Source organism: Diadema setosum, chromosome 18, assembly GCF_964275005.1.
Source record: "Diadema setosum chromosome 18, eeDiaSeto1, whole genome shotgun sequence".
NCBI classification, from domain to species: domain Eukaryota; kingdom Metazoa; phylum Echinodermata; class Echinoidea; order Diadematoida; family Diadematidae; genus Diadema; species Diadema setosum.
Window position 1 is genome coordinate 36,311,562 of NC_092702.1, and position 19,777 is coordinate 36,331,338.

Sequence of the window (19,777 nt, forward strand, 5' to 3'; positions counted from 1 at the left end):
CATCTGACATTGCACCATTCTTGGTGTCCTCATGCATACTCTGTGACTGAAGTACATGTATGAATACAGAGTTTCAAAGATGATGTTCAACTATGTGATTGTTTGGCAGAAGTGCATGACCACAGGAAAGATGCAATAGTATTATTATAAAGTCCTGATATTTGAAATCATATACAAGATAAGATTTTGAGACGAATGAAAGAGAGCAGGCACCAAAAGTCAATATATTTTGAAAACCTGCTCAAAGTGGCATTGTATTGTGTGCAGGTGCTAAAAATTGCTAAAAAATGTTTGATATTGTGCAAAGTTCCCTTAAATTGTGCAAACTTTTCCAAAGTTTCCTGAAAATGTGCGAAGTTGCACAAAATTGCTGGAAATGGCGCAAAGTTGGGCAAAATTGCCTAAAATGGCGCAAAGTTGTACAAAATTGCCTGAAATGGTGCAAAGTTGCGCAAAATTGCCCGAAATGGCGCAAAATTGCACAGAAATGCCGGAAAATGGCGCGAAGTTGCGTAAAATTGCTGGACATGGCGCAAAGTTGCGCAAAATTGCCGGAAGTTGCGGAAAATTGTCAGAAATGGGCACAAAATTGCCGGAAGTTGCGGAAAATTGCCAGAAATGGGCGCAAAATTGCCGGAAATGGCGCAAGGTTGCGCAAAATTGCCGGAAATGGCGCAAGGTTGCGCAAAATTGCCTGAAATGGCGCAAGGTTGCGCAAAATTGCCGGAAATGGTGCAAGGTTGCGCAAAATTGCCGGAAGTTGCGGAAAATTGCCAGAAATGGGCGCAAAATTGCCGGAAATGGCGCAAAGTTGCGCAAGCAAATGCAAAGTTGCCTAAACTTGCATGTCAACTTTGCATAATGTTGCGCAATCTTTGTCAATTTTGTCAATTTTTGGCAACTTTTGTCAATTTCCATTGTGACATGGGGCCTAGTAAGTGTCAATTTACGTACAGGTATACCTTTGCCGTGTGTACGCGGCAATATAGAGTAATCCTCGCCAACACGGTGTGGGTGGAGATCTACATGTGAAGGAAACGATCTTCTCTTTCGCACAGGATTCTTAGGGCGAAATTGGCACCAGTCGAAATCAAAGTACAATTGGACAAGCATTTTCATGAGGTTGCTGAATCTCACCTTCCAGGTTTCATTAATAATTCTTCAACATAGTCAAACCAACGTTCAGCGCAAAAGGGAACTCGCATGGTGATTACCAATTCATATAGGAGTGAAGAATATAAACTGTGAGGAACACCGACAGATCAGGGAGGTGATCCACCTCCCTGAACAGAGCGAATAGGATGATAATCTCGAGAATCGTATGGGCCTGACTATATGACTAATGTATAAATATAGCTCTTTAGTATACATAGGCATTAATAAGCCTCACCGTATAATATTCGCCACGTGATTTTTACGACAAAATGCAGTAGTCCGCTACCAGTATACGAAGTGAACTTTAGCATGATAAATGGCGTGAAATTGTTTACACAAGGTGCAATAGAGCATGATGACTTGTGTGGTGACGTTCCAATCCTACCACCTCTTTTTAGCATGCACACAGAATTCGGACTGAACGGCTGCTATATGCGTTGAGGTATGGGTACATAAACTAGTAGTTTCACCGCAGTGTCTTTTCATTGACTTTGGACTACACAGTGGCACAAATCCAGGGTTTGAATCTTTTTCCAGAGTTTTCTTCAACAACGCCGGTGCATATCTGGTAAGAAAGCAATGAAATGTTATGCACGACATCGTGTTCAGAACGTTTGGACATTTAAGGTTCTGTACCATGTCTATATCACTAAAAGGTTTTCAGTGAGATTTATTGTCCATCGAGGACACTGGACGCCATATGTACGTCTTCATACAAGATAAATGTATAGGGCCTTGATAGGCCTATCTAGAATGCTCTCTTTTTGAAGATAGCTTTCGCATGAGTTAAAAAGTCCTGTGCCATACACCATCACTATTACCGATAGGTCCTATAGCTTCTATATACTCGCGGAAAAGAACTGCGGTGATTAATCGATATAATTTCATTCATGTAACCTTTCTTCTTTGACTGAGCTTGGTATAGGGCCTAGGTCTACCCTATACCAATGAGTGAAATATCGTGTCAATACTTTCGTGCATTCCCGTTGTTGAGATTGAGCGTCCTCAGAATGAACAGATCAAACCCAAATTTTGGAGTGACCTCAGGGATCACTCAAAATTAGTAAAAAATGAACATTTTCACTCAAATTCACTCCAATTTCACTAGAAACTCACTCTTTTTTGTGTTATTCACTCCTTCAAGAGTGAAAATAAATTTATGGTTGTAGTTCCGAGTATAATGACGAGGATGATAAGTTAACGTACGTCATGACCCATAGCAATATAGAATTACTTCTCGTCACATGAGAGTTAAGTCATAACATTCCGAATTTCATCAGCTATAATAAATTATGTTCTTCCCGTCCAACTGGAAGCATGCTACATCATTGGCACCTCCCAGAAATTGTCCTTGTTATCCAGGGGCAAATCTAGGAATTCAGTAAAGGGGAGGCGCCTTTACAAAAAGGGGGGGGGGGGGCGCACACGTCCCCCCCCCCCCGACACATTTTTTTTTTTTAATTTCTTTAAATTTGTTATAATAAAAAGATGAAGAGAAGGCGCGCGCCCGGTGCGCCCCCTCTGGATCCGCCACTGCTTATCTATGTAATACACTCCGATGTGTCGCAAGCATTTCCATCGTTCCCAATAGTTAAGAGAGAGATCATAGTGTGTATACGTGAGGGAATAGTTTACGTATAGTTTGACCATGACATTTCGATTGAGTATCACAAGATCTTTGTCAAAACTATAAGAACTGCAATTTTAGTTTTTCCTATGAATGATCTATATCATTTGGACACGGATATGTTATACCGAAAAACATACGTTTGGGCACTTATAGGCCTATTGGTCGTTTCAGATCCGTCGGTACGTTGATTCTTCTCATTATGTGAGGAGCCAACTGATTTCAATCAATCTATTGTGGTACTATTTCAGACGGAGATGGCGGCCTTTCACGGTCCTCCCGTTCCGGACGCAAAACAGTCTACGGTAACTGTATCGGCAACCAAGATGCCCATTGGAACTACATTAGAAATCCATCTCAGCCTGCGAGGTGTCCGCGGAAACCCGATGGTAGCTCCCCAAGCCTTGTCTTCATTAGACCTTCAGATTGAGAAGCCTGGCGGTCGTTTGACCGGCCACGGCCTTCCAAATCAATTGTCGTCGGCGGGGATATGCGTCGTCCGGGTCAACATGAAAGACGCCGGCCCGCACAAGATTCACGCCAAGGTGTGCGGAAGTCACATGACCTACAGCCCCGTCACAGTCGTCGTAACGGTTGAAGGAAAACTGATTAATACTTACAAGCCACCGATGAACCAGCCTCATGATGTCATCAAGCATCAAAATGTCTTTGTCGTCACAGACAAAGGAAATAACCAAGTTCAAGTGTTCGACACTGAATTTCGGCCGGCCAACAAGTTCTGCTCGCCAGAAATGCCGGGCTTCGGTAAATTCGATCCCTTCGCTGTTGCCTGGACGGGACGCACGTTCGTAGTCACTGACATCGCTAATCACTGCGTTGTGGAATTCAGCAATTTTGTCCCCACCCAGGTGTTCGGACAAGAGACTCTCCAACAACCCTGTGGTATTGCAGTAGCCCGAAATGGAAACGTGTACGTTTCCGATGGCATGAAGCACTGCATCTTTGTCTTTGACAAGCATCGGGAATGTATCTCTATCCTTGGCGGTCAGGGAACGGCGCTCGGGAGAATGGATACTCCGTGATATATTGCAATCAACTCTCATCAACACCTCGTTGTGGGAGAATTCAAGAACCGCCGGATCCAGGTCTGGAATACGCACAACAACAAGGCACTGCGGATCATCGACGTCAAGCACAACGGGAAGTCATGGGACTGCAGAGGTTTGGCCGTCGATCACCACGACAACATCTACGTCGCAGTTCGAAGCGGCTTCATGCGAGGTTTCAGCGTGGAGACAGTTCTTGTGTACAGTTCCACCGGAGAGTTCTTGGGCAACTTCGGCGAAGGCTTCAACTACGTGAGAGGTTTGACCGTCACACAGGAGGGACAGAACACAGTGGCTTATGTCGTGGACGGAGCCAATCACCGCATCATGGCATACGCGTTGTAATAATCAATAACTGATAATGATTCATGCGTTAAATTCACTCTGTGGGGTGCTGTAGGAGCAAATAGAAAAGAAAGAGAAGATTGTTAAACGTTTAGAAAGTACAGAAAACAAAACTTTTGAAGGAGTTTGATGAAGGGCTCTTTTTTTTTTATATATAACTGCAGGGAAGTTATTCCATTGATTTATAGCATAAGGTGGGACTGATGGCGTGGGCAAGAGCTCGTGTGCCCCAAGTTGTTACCAATGTTGGAAATACAAGAAGGTCGCAGCTGGATGAGCGTTATAGAGATGTAATAGCGAGCTGTTGCATCGAGATGAGCAACAACTGAGTCAAACAATGAAAAATCAAAAGTAAAATCTTCAATGTGAAATACGATCTCTGACCCTTAATCATTGGATTGATTTCAAAATGGTGCCGATGTGGGTGTGTTTCTTGGATAGTGTACTGGTACGTGCTGTCGCACGTCGCCTTTGTTATAGTAATAGAGAGCTGAGCTTGTGGTAAATTAGATATAATGGAATTCCCCAAATCAAGCCTACTCTTTTTTTTTTTTTCTGTGGAAGATCGATTTGAATACTTTCTGATGATAAAGCAATATTGTCAATATTGTAGGACAGTATACCTCATGACCCTCCATTGCACTGTCTTATCCGGTGGCAATGTACATTATAGTTCATGGAATTGCTGATGATGCTGGTGGTAGGGATATCTTTGTCTGTATCATGATTTCCACTCCAATCCCTGCTAGAAGGTGATAAATGAACATGCCATTCTAATTACCCAGACAGCCTTGTCGCACAAATTATTTCCCCTCATTTTAACACCTATCCACATATGTCAAAATAAACATCATACGCTAATGTCAAGCCTGAGGAAGTTTATATACGAGCCAGGGTTAAAGCTCCGGATCTCCCGTGTATAATCAGCCCATGGCTGGCGACAAGACTCTGAACTATCATTGATATGATGCCAAGTATCATGCAGATGAATTGAAATGATAAGCGAATAACAAGTTTGATAGTAATGGTGACAATAAAGACTTTAGTATGAACCATTTCTCTTAATTTAAGAATATTACGAAATATATGTCTTACGCTACCAATATGTCTTATACGCTATGGTTGTACCCCCTTATGTTGCCGTTTTGTTTTTATGCTTTAATAGACAAGATATCAACGTTCATCAACACGATCAAATGCCATACCTGTACATGCATGACCCCGTAATAAATCGAAAGCAAAGATTCTCTTGGTTTTGATGAAACTGTCGTGCTTCTATATGTATACTTTAAACTGAAATGTATAAGACTTTTATTTTATCAGCATATTATCGATAACGCAGGTATTATATACATAATTGATTGCTAGCTTTAGTGAAGTCATCAAACAATCATCTTCCACCCGCTCCCTCCTCTTGTGTAATATAGTGAGGAGGGTCTGGGATATGTTTTGATTTGACATATTTCACCACATAAGAGGAACTTAAAACGTAACTATACGTGTACCGTTGTCTAACAGTTTAGCATAAAGTAGCTCACTATACTTCCAGTCAAATAGAAAAAGAGGCGATCGAATGATATGCTATCTTAATCATAGTGAACCTTGGGAGAATGCCTTGGGAGAATGCCACAAAGGAGATCCTGAGTGGTTGCAGTGTTTATAAGGACTACAACAATTTAAGTCACACGTTAAACTCACTGAAGACAGAGAATGCAAGCAATAAAGAAAAAAAAAAAGAAAGAAGAGGGGAACAATCCTCGTATTGAGAACGGATGTGTCGGGTAAATTTACACACACATACACACACACACACACACACACACAGGGAAAAAATGCACTTTCTCGGTGTTTTCGGCACTTCGAGAAAGAAAACATCACTCTGACCAATATACGCATATTTGAACTACAGTGTTATGTTCATGTGTTTTATATAGTTGTATATAGTTGTAGACTATGGAAATGTAAGAAAACAAACATGATATATATATATATATATATATATATATATATATATATAATAAACCGCATACCATAGCCATTATATATTAATCCACATTTTGTTATTACTGCTGAAATGATAACGGCTCATCCGCTTGCAACATGTTGCTTTGATATCCGACCTGCATGAGACCTGCATGAGAGAAGAATTTGCAATATCCCTGTATATTTGTGTGTTTCTTTTTTCTGTATCTTTTTTTCTCTATATTTCGGTCATTTGTTGTACCCGTGCTCCTCATTTTATTATCAATCTATAGCTCGAATTTAATTGGGACCTACGATTCACAAGCTTGCTTTTTAGTAGGTTCCTTCATATTTCTTTAGCAGTCATTCCCATATTCCAACTTTTATCTATCGACCACTATGTGTTATATATTTACAGTATTCTATGTATGTCTCCTAGTTGGACATCATGTATTATTCAATCTTGTTACATTCGATGTATTTTTTATTATTCATTGAGAAATATGAAAATAAATGAAATGAAATGAAAAATGAAATATGGTAAAACTGTATTATGGAGATTTGTTCGTTTCGACGGATATTGCTTTCAGACGAAATTTTCGCTATTATATATCACCGCTGTAAATGAATTGTTCTGATTGCTGATTGTGTGTGTGCGTGAGTAGTGGTGATTTCTCATTTTCAGTTTCCCAAATGATTGGATATATGATTCGTATAGAACATGAAAACAAAGAAAAACAAATCAGTAAAGGTTGCTTAGGGCCGAATTTATCTAAACTGCATTTTCATTTTCATTTGTTTTTGTCATGGAAAGCTACAATGTCGCGACAATTCTTTTTCTCAACAGAAAAAAAAAATAGTTTCTATAATTTGAATTACCGAGACGCGTTCCTTTTAAATTATTGGTGTTGAAGGGGAAGAAAATCTCCAAATTCAATTTGATATACACAGCTAGGCACGCATTTTGGTGTCTAATAGTATTGATATACTTCATTGGCCTCGATCGTAGCATAACCTACGTCCAGTGATCAGTTGCAACGATGCTGGCTGCGTTTGGGAAGAAACCTTGAGAAACTCCAATCATCTACTCTGTAAGTCTTATCTCTTGGTCCAATAAGGAACGAGATAATATCAAAACTCGTCACTTCAACCAATGTTTTCCTGAAATATTTTCATTTCGTATACTCGGGTGGTTATTTTCCTTTTCATTCTTATTCTAATGGCACATAAATGCACTCGGTAAACATTTTGTACATATACCTGTACTATATGTAACATGACATGACTTGTATATCCATACCGGGGTTCACAAATGAGCCCTTAATGAGTAGGCTGATCGACATCCGATGTATATATTATGTTTAAATGTTTATGTTTACATTGTACTATACTCTATGATGTAATGTCCACTTTATGCACGAATAAGACGAGTTAAGTAATACTGGGGGGGGGGTAGATCATACGAAAAAATACAAACTTTATAATGGTGCTTTATGAGCTGTTTAGTGGAAACGCTCTAATTGTAGCGTGCAAGAGCATAATATAATGATTATGCCCAGTCGTCCAATCAATACCAGTCCCGAGGAAATGTGCCCGCCCCATTCTAAAGGGCCGACAAACTCCTAATGCAGGTGGACGAGTATGCGCCGCTCCTCGCTGCAGCTATATACCGGACACGGAGCGATACTGCGTTGCAACACGACGTTTACAACTACTGCAGCGTCACACAGAAGCTACTAGCAGCTGAGCAGAGGGGTCGAGCACAATCTTCAGTGAAATCTGTATAGGTGTCACGTAATCCGGTAAGCGAAATTGAGTCGTTCACACGCCATATATTGTTCTAATTGCTACAAAATAAACATCTTATTCAGGCGAAATTACAGGCCGTGAAGATGTCAACACGCACGTGCACGTGCATATTTTATAAACCATAATTGTTTCCAAAGAGGTTTAAGAAATGGAGTTCCAACTGGCTGTAATTATTCAATCTGTTGTCACCTTTCTATTGATGTACAAAATAATTCCACAGGTGCATCTGTGCCTTTGGTAACGGGGTTTGATGACGCCGTCTTGCTGAGGAATTTGAAGATTCATTTCGAACGTTAAATTGATATTGTCTTTATTTTGCTTGTTTATCTATTACATGAAACGAAATCTATCTTAATGATAAAGCACATTAAACAAATTTTGACATTTTACTGTCCCAAAACTGCCGTTTGTAGCTATATCTTTTAGCTTTGGAAATGAAGGGGGGGGGGGCGCACCGGACGCAATTGCTGGCAATTACCGGCAACAACATCAGGAGAATGACATAATTATTATATGCGAGCGAGCGAAGCGAGCGAGCTTGAAAATTTTGACATTTTACTGTCCCCAAACTGCCGTTTGTAGCTATATCATTTAGCTTTGGAAAATTGAGGGGGGCGCACCGGGCGCAACTGCTGCCAGTTACTGGCAGCAACAGCAGGAGAATGGCATAACGATTATATGCGAGCAAGCTTGAAAATTTTGACATTTTACAGTCCAAAAACTGCCGTTTGTGTAGCTATATTTTTTCGCTTTGGCAATTAAGGGGGGGGGGGCGCACCGGACGCAATTGCTGGCAATTACTGGCAACAACATCAGGAGAATGACATAATTATTATATGCGAGCGAGCGAAACGAGCGAGCTTGAAAATTTTGACATCTTACAGTCCAAAAATTGCCGTTTGTAGCTATATTTTTTCGCTTTGAAAATTAAGGAAGGGGGCACCAGGTGCAACTGCATGCAATTACTGGCAGCAACATCAGGAGAATGACATATAACGATTATATGCGAGCGAGCTTGAAAATATTGACATTTTCCAGTCTCAAAACTGCCGTTTGTTGCTGTATTTTGGAATAAGGGGGGGGGGGGCGAACTGCTGGCAATTACTGGCAGCAACATCAGGAGAATGGCATAGCGATTAAATGCGATCGAGCGGAGCGAGCGAGCTTGAAAATTTTGACATTTTCCAGTCCAAAATCTGCCTTTTGTAGCAATATTTTTTCGCTTTAGATATTAAGAGGGGGGGGGGGCGGATCCGCCACTGGTAGTCAAGGATGTCGGTTTATGTTCATGATTTGGGGAGGTATGACCAGCGAGGGGGCGTCGAAGTGACCAAATGGGGGAAGGATATCCAAAATCTGCACTTTAGAATATTCCCTTATATTATTGTTTGTGTCTGTGTGTGTGTGTGTTTTATATACATGAAAAAGTTAGGAAATATCCCAGGTCAAGTCTTATTATTGGCAATGCAAGGCATTTTAATATAGACTAGTATGTAAAGCAACACTGCAAAATCATTAATGATCTAGCTTTGATATAACGAAGTGTAAGGTACAAAGGTGTATACATTCTACATCACATTGCACAACACTGCAGCGACTCTTTTTACCGTTCGGATGTTCTGAGTACACTAATGCGCACATCCTGCTTTTATTCAGAATGCCAACCAGTGGGGCCCGTTTCATAAAACTTGTCATCAGTGACAAGTTGTCATAGATGCGACAAGCTCCTGAAATCCTTGCATCTGATTGGCTGAGAGCAAATTTGTCATAGAAATGTGGCAGTTGTCACTGATGACAAGTCTTATGAAACGGGCCCCTGGAATCACGCTGAATCACAATAGTTTTGTCGGCTCCCGGCTTTTTGAACAATGTTTCACACTATATACCTCTTTAATTATGGTTAAAAGAAATCTTAGAAAAATATCTTATTTCTTGATCATCCTTTCATGTCGATTTCAAACGCAGTTTACTAACCCTTGAATTACCATTTTGTTTTTTTTTTCTTTCGTTTTTTCGTTTTTTTTTTTACCAGCGGATGGGGGGGGGGGGGGAAGAAGCTTGGCGCCCCACCCCCATACACACACACACACACACACACACACACACTTAACAGGGATAGAATGTACCACTCTTTTGCATGAAATATAAAGTATGAGGGAAGTGGCAGCAAAAATATGAAGACTTTTTCTTCTTGTTTTTGTTTATTTGTTTGGGTTTTTGGGGTTTGTTGTTTGTTTGTTTTTGTTTTTTTTTGCTTGTCAGCCAACTTTTGGCGGAAAATCAGACCTTAAAAGAATGAAGAATTTTTGTTGTTGTTTCTCTTATCTTTTGATTTTCTTTCTTCTTGAGTGACAGGCGATTTTGCCCCCCCCCCCTTTAAAAAAGTAGCGTAGCCCTGAATAATGCCCAAATATATTCAATAAAATGGTAATATGGATCTCCATTTCTTTGTATGTAATAACGTACCGGTATTATCCTCCTGTAGGTATTGTATTTTTCTAATTTCTTGATTTAAGTCAATAAAGCAATCATCCCAGGGGCATCGTTCCGTTTTAATGATGGTGGGTGGGGGAGCGACTTGGAGTTGGAATATCTGTGCGAGGGAGAGCAGCGACCAAGTGGGGAAGGGTGTGGGAGGGGGGATACCCCCTCTCAAACGAGGAAGATTTTGCATTTTCAGATCTGAAATTAAGCGATCTGGTGCACACTTTTGGTGAAATTTTCATGTTTACACGTAGGCCGATACTATTTGACGTTGTCAACGACTGGGTCATACCTTATGTCGATACCTTATGTCGATATTACTTTCTTCGCGAGCGAGCGAGGCGAGCGAGCGCTTGAGAAAATTATGTATACATTATCCTACAAGATAGAATACTAGCTGTTCAGCTCTGTTACTTGTTTGGAGACGGGCGTACGAACGTCATGCCATATGCCAAAAGTTATACAATCACATTTCTGCTTCCTCCATTTTCCCCCTAAAATTTCAGGGGGTGATTGTACAGGCCATCCCCCCTCCTCCATTTCAGGGGGGGGGGGGGATATATCCCCCATCCCCCCCCCCCGGGATTTACGCACATGCTTCAAGGGCATGTGGCAAACTGGATCTGCCGCTAACATAGGAAAACAATGACTCATGTCTCATTGCATAATCATCAGCCACTTTCTAAGGAAGATATTTCTTTGCGATGGTAATTACTTTTCGTCATCCTTACTTATAAATGATAGGTGATATATAATGGTAAAGACATCCGGATGCACGAATAGAAATTGCAACAAAAAAAACCAACACAACAACAACAACAACTATGAAGTGGGCATTAAAACTACTAAACTGGTAGTGCCCGGTTACTAATCTGATATATCTATTGATAAAGAATTATACTTGAAGATTACTCCATATCAGTTTCATTTGGCGGAATTAAGTGGAATAGTGATAAAACCGGCTTTCCAGGAGGGTACAGCTCTGATTTACACTTTTGCACATATTCCTAGAAGGGATTGATCTTTGTTTAATGTGCTTTAGCTTGCCCGGAAAGGTTTGACAGGGCCCAATCATGACTGCGGGTAAATATGATTTGCGTGCGCACCTCCGGGCGACTACAGGCGAGAATTATTATAAGGTGGTACAATCATTGTATATACATTCTTTCATGTTATACTTTACGCACCTTAATTTCTGTTATCAAAAAAGTGTTTTTCATATCTTTTTTGTCGGAAAATGAAATAAAACATTGAATTGAATTGAATACGTTCTAGGTACTGTCATATGCGGGCCATTAGCGGGGACCTCCGAGTAGCAAAAAAAAAAAAGAAGAAGAAAAATGCTCTCCGCAAATCACACGCAAGGCTTGCCTGGAAAGGTGTGACAGGGCCTTAAGTTTTTAATCTTCTTTTCGACATATAGACGCTATAGTCGTGTATTGCCCTCGTGGAGAGGATTATAGAGTAAGGAGGCTCATATGTGTAAGATCATCCTTGCATAGCAATCTCGTTAGAGCAAGGAGGTTTCAGAAATGGAGTTCCAACTATCTGTAAACATTCAAACAGCTGTCAGTTTTCTTTTGAAGTAAAAAGGAATTCCACAGGTACATTTGTGACTTTGATGATCGGGGTTCGATGCCGCAGTCTTTCCGAGCAAAGAGATGTTTCCTTTAAAACGCTGACATAATTGGCTATATTTTGTTTGTTTTGTATTAAAGGAATTAAATTTCAGCTAATGATAAGGCATATGAAAAAGAAAGTAACTCCTGTCCAGGATTATGTCAAAAAGTGTAAATCTGATCCGTACGTTGTAAAAATATTTGAACTGCACCCTTACTGGAAAGTTAATTTTATCATCTTTCCGATCACTTCCGACATATGAAACTGATACTACAAGTGTAGTTCTTTTTTCAATCATATGTTAGATTAGTGTAAAAACATGTAAAATCGGGTAATTCTAATTCTTAGTTCATCAATTTTTGTGGAATTTTTATTCGTACATCCCTGTGTCTGTACCTTTATGTACCGTTCATGTTCCATAAGAAGGGACAGCGAAAAGTAATTACCATAATAAAGACATATCTTCCATTGAGAATGACGAGTCATGATGCAATGCCACATTAATTAGGCGTTTTCACATCAGCCTGATGTTTCGAAATAGCGCGCTATTTTCTGACTTGGGAAATTTTCCCGATAGCGAAATAGCGCGCTATTTGATAATGTGAACACAAATAAGCCCGCTAATTGTATCGCTCTGATCAAGGAGGTTTAAGAGATGGAGTTCCAACTGGCTGTAATTATTCAAACAGTTGTCACTTTTCTATTGATGTACAAAAGAATTCCACAGGTGCATCTGTGCCTTTGGTGACGGGGTTTGATGCCACCGTCTTGCTGAGCAATCTGAAGATTCATTTTGAACGTTAACTTAATGTTGGCTATATTTTGCTTGTTTATCTATTAAATGAAACGAAATCTCACTTAATGATAAAGCTCATTAAACAAAGGTCAATCCCTTCAAGAAATATGTGCAAAAGTGTAAATCAGAGCTGTATCATGTGAAAGTGTTTAAAACTGTACCCTCCCGGAAAGCCGGTTTTATCACTTTTCCACTTAATTCGTCCAAATGAAACTGATATGGAATAATCTTCGAGTATAATTCTATATTAATAGATATATCAGATTAGTGGCCGGGCACGGCCAGTCGAGTAATTTTCATTTTCATTTCATCATTTTTTGCGCAATTTCTATTCGCGCATCCCCGTGTCTTTACCCTTATACCACCTATCTTTTATCAGAAGGGATGGCGAAAAGTAATTACCATCAAAAAGACATATTTTCGTTAGAAAGTGGCTGATGATTATGCAATGAAGCATGAGTCAATTGTCTTCCTATCTGCGCGGCAGGTCCAGTTTGCTACATGCTTCAAATACTTTCGAGTGGCGGCATCAAACGTGACTTCAAAGGAAATACGACAGTTGTGACTCCATTCTCTTGAACCTCCTTGCTCTGATCGAGAAAATTTCTCGACTCCAACTCGGGAAATTTCTGAAATAGCGGGATAGTAGCGCGCTATTTGATAATGTGAAAACCACTCGAGAAATTAGCGCGATGAATCCCATCATGCCCAGCGTATGTGACCCGATCGATCGAGGCAAACTGCACACAAATCATGAGGAATTTTTGAGAGGGCACACACATTACTAGGCGTTTTCACATCAGCCCGATAAAAATACAAGCTCGAAATATTTTCCGCGATTGCGAATTAGAGCGCAATTTTATTTCATATTCACATCAGCCCGAAGAGGGGGTAGCCCGAATAGATAAAAAGTTTAAAATAGCTAATTCGACAGCTGAGTATGTGCAAACAGCATCAGTAATGTGTGTGCCCTCTCAAAAATTCCTCATGATTTGTGTGTAGTTTGCCTCGATCCATTGGGTCACACACGCTATAGGCATGATGGTATTGTTAAGGTCAGTAACTTGTCCTGCATACTGGTTACACTTCTTAGTCAGGGTCAATGTCCTAATTCTTATCAGCATTCTCCCACACATATATCTTGTACAGATTGAATATCCTTTGTCCTAAAGTCATAAACTGGAGGGCTTATAGTTAGCCCCTATGTGTTAATTGAACCAAGACACACACACGTATAAGCTTAGTGTTGGTACCTAGAATACAGCAGTAATTGTAGCCCTTTTCTCATCTACTATGCTGACCATGCAAGAACCTATCCTTTGTCCTCCCCTAGTAGCTAAACGTTTGATGTCACCCCTTTGTAATAGTCTCAACTTTATGTCTCTTTGTCCTATTGTTGTAGCCATGCTTCCCTCCAATTACCACCCTATTGCCCGATTGTACCTGTATTAGTTTCTCATTTAATCTCTTCTATGACTATGGAAGTAGCTAACTGGTTAATTGTTTGTATACTTGGCTGGGAATGATGCCAAGCTAAAACTCCTGCTTGGGAGTGAGTCTGAATTTGGTCCTCCTGAAGTCAAGACGCCAATAAATGTTCTCTCCGTAAATGCAATGATTTTATGTTGGTGTGACTGATTCATTGACTCTTGTTTGAAACTCAACACTGGTGGCAGCGGTGGGATCCAAACTTATACACGCCAAAGAAATACAGTACTTTAAGTAACCGAAATGCCACAAATTTAAAGACATCATGAAATGTCAACGACCTGAAATTGAGATGGACCACAAGGCGAAGGCTGGCGACTTCTAGGTGGGCTATAAGGTCTGCATGACAGCCGACAAGGACAATGAAGGCCCGTACTTTTCTGTTGATGGCAGTAGCTCTGGTCTGCATGTACTTTGTTTTGTCATCAGATGTCAGAAATATCATTGAATCGTCGGCAGGACCAATGACCACAGAAAAATGTTTTTATGAGATAGGGACCAGCGACAAGGAAGTGCACATGGGGAGAAATGGCGGGGACTTAACTCGTGGAGATTACATTGGATGCGAGATGGCATGGATGGCGACAGAGATGATGATGACGGCTTTAGGGCCAAACCACCGCGGACCTGGCTGGATGAATATGGCAGGCGCTGGCAGGAACGTGGGCAGATTGCTGTTCTCCATAAGTAGGAGCAGCACCATAGAGACATCTCGGCTGGACGGGAAGCACATCGTTGGATAGACCACTCGGCACGTACAATATCACCATGACAACGAAGAGACTTTGGCCACACCACGACATGAGTGCACTGATCGACAAAATAGCTTTTCTCCTTTCCGGTACGTTTCTCATAGCTACACATGCTCTTTGGCTTTGTAACTTGTAATTAATTTCATTATTTAAAGATATTGGTGAAATTCAGTTAGTTTCACAACTGCCTCTTGAAAGTAATGCGTTGTGTTTCGATATTCTGTAGAGAAAGCGTGCAAAACAAGAAATGTGTGATGAAATTTTGCTATTGGCACGAAAATGAAGCAACAGATGAAATTGAAACCCTGGGGTTGTCAATCAGATAGTGAGTAAAGGTGCCTAGATGTCATGAATTATAGAGATAATTTAGTAATGTGCATTGATGTTCGTATATGGGTGTTTTTACTGGTGAATTGCCCTGCGACTATACAAAGTTGCCTTAGCTGAAATTTTCAGGCAGCAATGATCCAACGTGTAATAGCACACGTATGTGAATAAAGCTACAGTTTATCGAAAACATAACAAGACGATTTCTCCGAAGGGTCGCTGGTAGTTAAACATATTTATAGATACAGTTGTACCAGTAAACCGTATGGAAAATTATGACAGCATCTTATCTTTCCTGGCGTGGCATACCAGTGATTAGGTGAACATTTACATGTGTGATAGAATTTAGTTGGATATGTCAAGTGAATGCAATTACAGTACCCCTTTAGTTGAGTTGACTAGTTGTGTACAAAAGATACATGCCAGTGTTGTAGAGGTTAAGCTCCAAGGTTTGTAGAGTGTACAAACTTGTGTTGAGGCTAAGGAACAATCTGCCCTGCATCTATACAAAGATGCCTTAGCCGGATATATCCGGGCCGCAGAGAAATTCCTGTAGAGTTTTGCATGTAGTTGTTTCATAGAATGTTGAAGTAGACTAAGGGTATCAAGATTTGCGTCATCACTTGTCACCCAATTCAGGTTTTACACTGTGATGAATTGTTCAGCTGATGCTGGTACTTAATTTGCATAGGATCCAAGTTTCACGTCAGGGTTTGTTGTCTCTGTTTATTCCTTCCCTCACTCTAGTTTTCTATTTTATTTCATTACACTGGAGACCAGAATGTTTACACCTATGCATTATGAACAGGAATTGGTGTAGTACCCATGCTCTTATGTTGCAAAAGGTTCTAAAATGAATTAGTATCCTACAGTACTGATCTGTTCTTAACTCCTGTTCGTGCTTAACCTTCAATTTTCTTGTCAATGGCGACCACATTGTATGTACACTGTACATGTCGTTTTACTCTTGATCTCGATGTGTTTACAAAGTAGCATCTCTTCCGTTTAATATTTTACCTCGAATGAGGATACTGTCTGTTCTTCTCTTTCTTCTCTTACAATTGTCTTACTTCTTCGTTATCTTTTCTTCTGCGATGTTTCATTCTTTCTACAAAACTTAGATTGCCGAAGCTTCAATAATCAATGTCGTTATTCTGATTTTCAATGTGCATGTTATAGTGTAATTGTATAATGTAAGATTTAAGGTAAGCGCTATTTGTTGATAGATGGACGTAGAGTGAAAATGTAAACAATGTAAATTTGGGTTGTTATTTCTGTTACATGCTGTTTGTTCGTGTCATTACTTTTGTACATGTACATGTACATGATTATACATCGCTGTCAGTTGTATTATTATTTTTGAGTGTTTTGTGATGGGTTCACTATTTGGGAGTTATAAAATATTTGGACTATTTATTAATTATAGTTTGGATAAATGTGACAACCTCTCTAACACCTTGTACAAAATCTTCACTATAGCATTCTGTTACACCTCCTATTTCTGTTTTTCTCTTCTCTTTCTGTAAAGTGTCTTCTCTCTCTCTGTGTCTTTCCATGTCATGTATCCATACTGCTACATTCACCCTGTGGTAGGTTGTGTATTGAGGACAATACCTCTTTTCAAAAGGGGGGAGTAGTGTTAAGGTCAGTAACTTGTCCTGCATACTGGTTACACTTCTTAGTCAGGGTCAATGTCCTAATTCTTATCAGCATTCTCCCACACATATATCTTGTACAGATTGAATATCCTTTGTCCTAAAGTCATAAACTGGAGGGCTTATAGTTAGCCCCTATGTGTTAAAGGGACTGTACAGTACTGGTTGAGGTAGGGATTCATGTTTTGAACATTCCTAAGTGAGATAATGAAAAGCCTCTTATGAAATATGAAAGAGCATGTAATTTTCAGAAGGATTCAACGTTTATTTGATGAAAATTGGTTTTCAAATGGCTGAGATATCCAAAAAAGTGCTAATAATAAAAGGCGACATGCCCCAACTTTATTAGTATCTCTTTGTTTCACCTTGTTTTTGGATATCTCAGCCATTTCAAAACCGATTTTCATCGAATAAACTTTTGATACCCCTTAGAACCGCATGCTCTTTGACATCTCATTGAGTGGTTTCACAATATCTCACAAAACGTTAAAAGCTAAATCTTCACCTCGACCAGAACTGTACACACCCTTTAATTGAACCAAGACACACACACGTATAAGCTTAGTGTTGGTACCTAGAATACAGCAGTAATTGTAGCCCTTTTCTCATCTACTATGCTGACCATGCAAGAACCTATCCTTTGTCCTCCCCTAGTAGCTAAACGTTTGATGTCACCCCTTTGTAATAGTCTCAACTTTATGTCTCTTTGTCCTATTGTTGTAGCCATGCTTCCCTCCAATTACCACCCTATTGCCCGATTGTACCTGTATTAGTTTCTCATTTAATCTCTTCTATGACTATGGAAGTAGCTAACTGGTTAATTGTTTGTATACTTGGCTGGGAATGATGCCAAGCTAAAACTCCTGCTTGGGAGTGAGTCTGAATTTGGTCCTCCTGAAGTCAAGACGCCAATAAATGTTCTCTCCGTAAATGCAATGATTTTATGTTGGTGTGACTGATTCATTGACTCTTGTTTGAAACTCAACAGTATTCATCGCGCTAATTTCTCGAGTCGTTTCCATATTATCAATATCAATATTATTCAAGATATCTACAGTACCAGTGCGTATCAAAAAAAGGTAATCCAATTTTGGACGGCTACCATTTCTTAATTGTCAGCTATGGAGAGCTCAATTTTAGCTGTGAGGAAAGGAGAACTCTTCCTCTTTCCATTGATACCTAATTATGCTTACAGATGTCATGCATGACTGATCACATGAACTGTAACGACAACAATGACAAATTGCCCTTTTTCCAAGTTTGAGTGTCACGTCATGAAGGAACAATGAATGTCTCACTGGATGAATGACATCTATTAATGAAATTGGTCAGATTAACAGGTCAGCCTGCATGACGGCATGTTTGTGTGTATGGTTTCTTTGAACCTTTTATGGTCCATACCCTTCAACATGGCCATGTTGTTGATTATACTTGGTCACTCCCAAAAAGGTTAACCCATTATTCGTTTTCTCCCTTCATTCTCAAAACATGGTTTGTCGCTATGAGTCATGCGTGGAATATGAACAGAGAAAATGGACTGTACTGGTTGGCCTTGTGGGAGTGACTATTTACATAATATTGGATGGACTTAAGGTTAATACAAGGAAATATAGGACGAGCTATATGCACAAATATTGGACGAGTCGAAGACGAGTCCAATATTTTGCTTAGCGAGTCCAATATTTCCTTGTATTAACCGAAAATAGGACATCCAATATCATCATTATTTTCCTACAGAGGATTTTAGCAAAGAATATTTTCATTTACCAACACAGAATTTTAGAAGAAAAAAAAAAAACGATATTTTAGTTAATTCGTGATTGACCAATCGCAGACGTTTTTACTTCATATTTCGGGTCATCTCGTATATCTGAACAGTTAGGTGCAGTTTCTAAAAACTTTGGGGAATCCCCCTCTTGCCGTCCAATATTTTAGATATTGGTCACCTCGGCAAAAAAATATTGGTTGAGTTCAACAAACTTTCTAAGTGGGTCGGAGGTTATGAGGTGCATCGACAAAATGATACATATACACTGTATTTGGGCTCTAAAAATCCTCTGTAGGGATAATAATGCAGGTTATTGGACAGGTGGCCATGTTGCAGGTTTAATACGGACTATAAAATGTTAGAAGAAACCCTGAATACAAACCTAAACACAAACGCGCATTCGTACAGGCTGGCCTGTTTGTTAATGGCAATTCCATTGACAGATCTCATCCCTTCAATGAGACATGCATTGTTCATTCATGTAACACTCAAACTTGGAAAAAGGGGCAATTTGTCATTGTTGTCTTTACAGTTCATGTGATCAGTCATGCATGACATTTGTCAACATAATTAGGTACCAATGGAAAGAGGAAGAGTTCCTCTTTCCTCACAACCAACATTGAGCTCTCCATAGCTGACAATTAAGAAATGGTAGCCCTCCAAATTTGGATTACCTTTTTTTATACGCACTGTAGAGCAATAGATTGACAGTATAGTTCAAGACATAATGCTAATTTCTGTGCAATAACTATAAATCTGTAATCTCATTTTTTTTTTTTCATGACACCTTATGGCAGGTCAGTGCAACACTTTGAATATTTTGAAGCTTTAGAACTGCGCAGTTTATGTGTTCGGCGTAAATGATGTGATTACATGATTCACAACACTCTATTATTATCATGTTGGACTTTTGCAGACAAAA

The 19,777-nt window shown here is 39.8% G+C and overlaps 1 protein-coding gene and 1 pseudogene across 1 annotated transcript; both read left to right on the forward strand.

Annotated features, from left to right (window-relative positions):
- The first annotated feature begins 3,039 nt into the window (after positions 1-3,039).
- On the forward strand, positions 3,040-4,316 carry LOC140242132 (uncharacterized; annotated as a pseudogene).
- A 10,399-nt stretch (positions 4,317-14,715) lies between these two features.
- On the forward strand, positions 14,716-15,096 carry LOC140241483 (peptidyl-prolyl cis-trans isomerase B-like). Its single transcript, XM_072321212.1, has one exon. The coding sequence runs from the start codon at positions 14,716-14,718 to the stop codon at positions 15,094-15,096; it is 381 nt and encodes a 126-aa protein (XP_072177313.1).
- Positions 15,097-19,777: the final 4,681 nt, after the last annotated feature.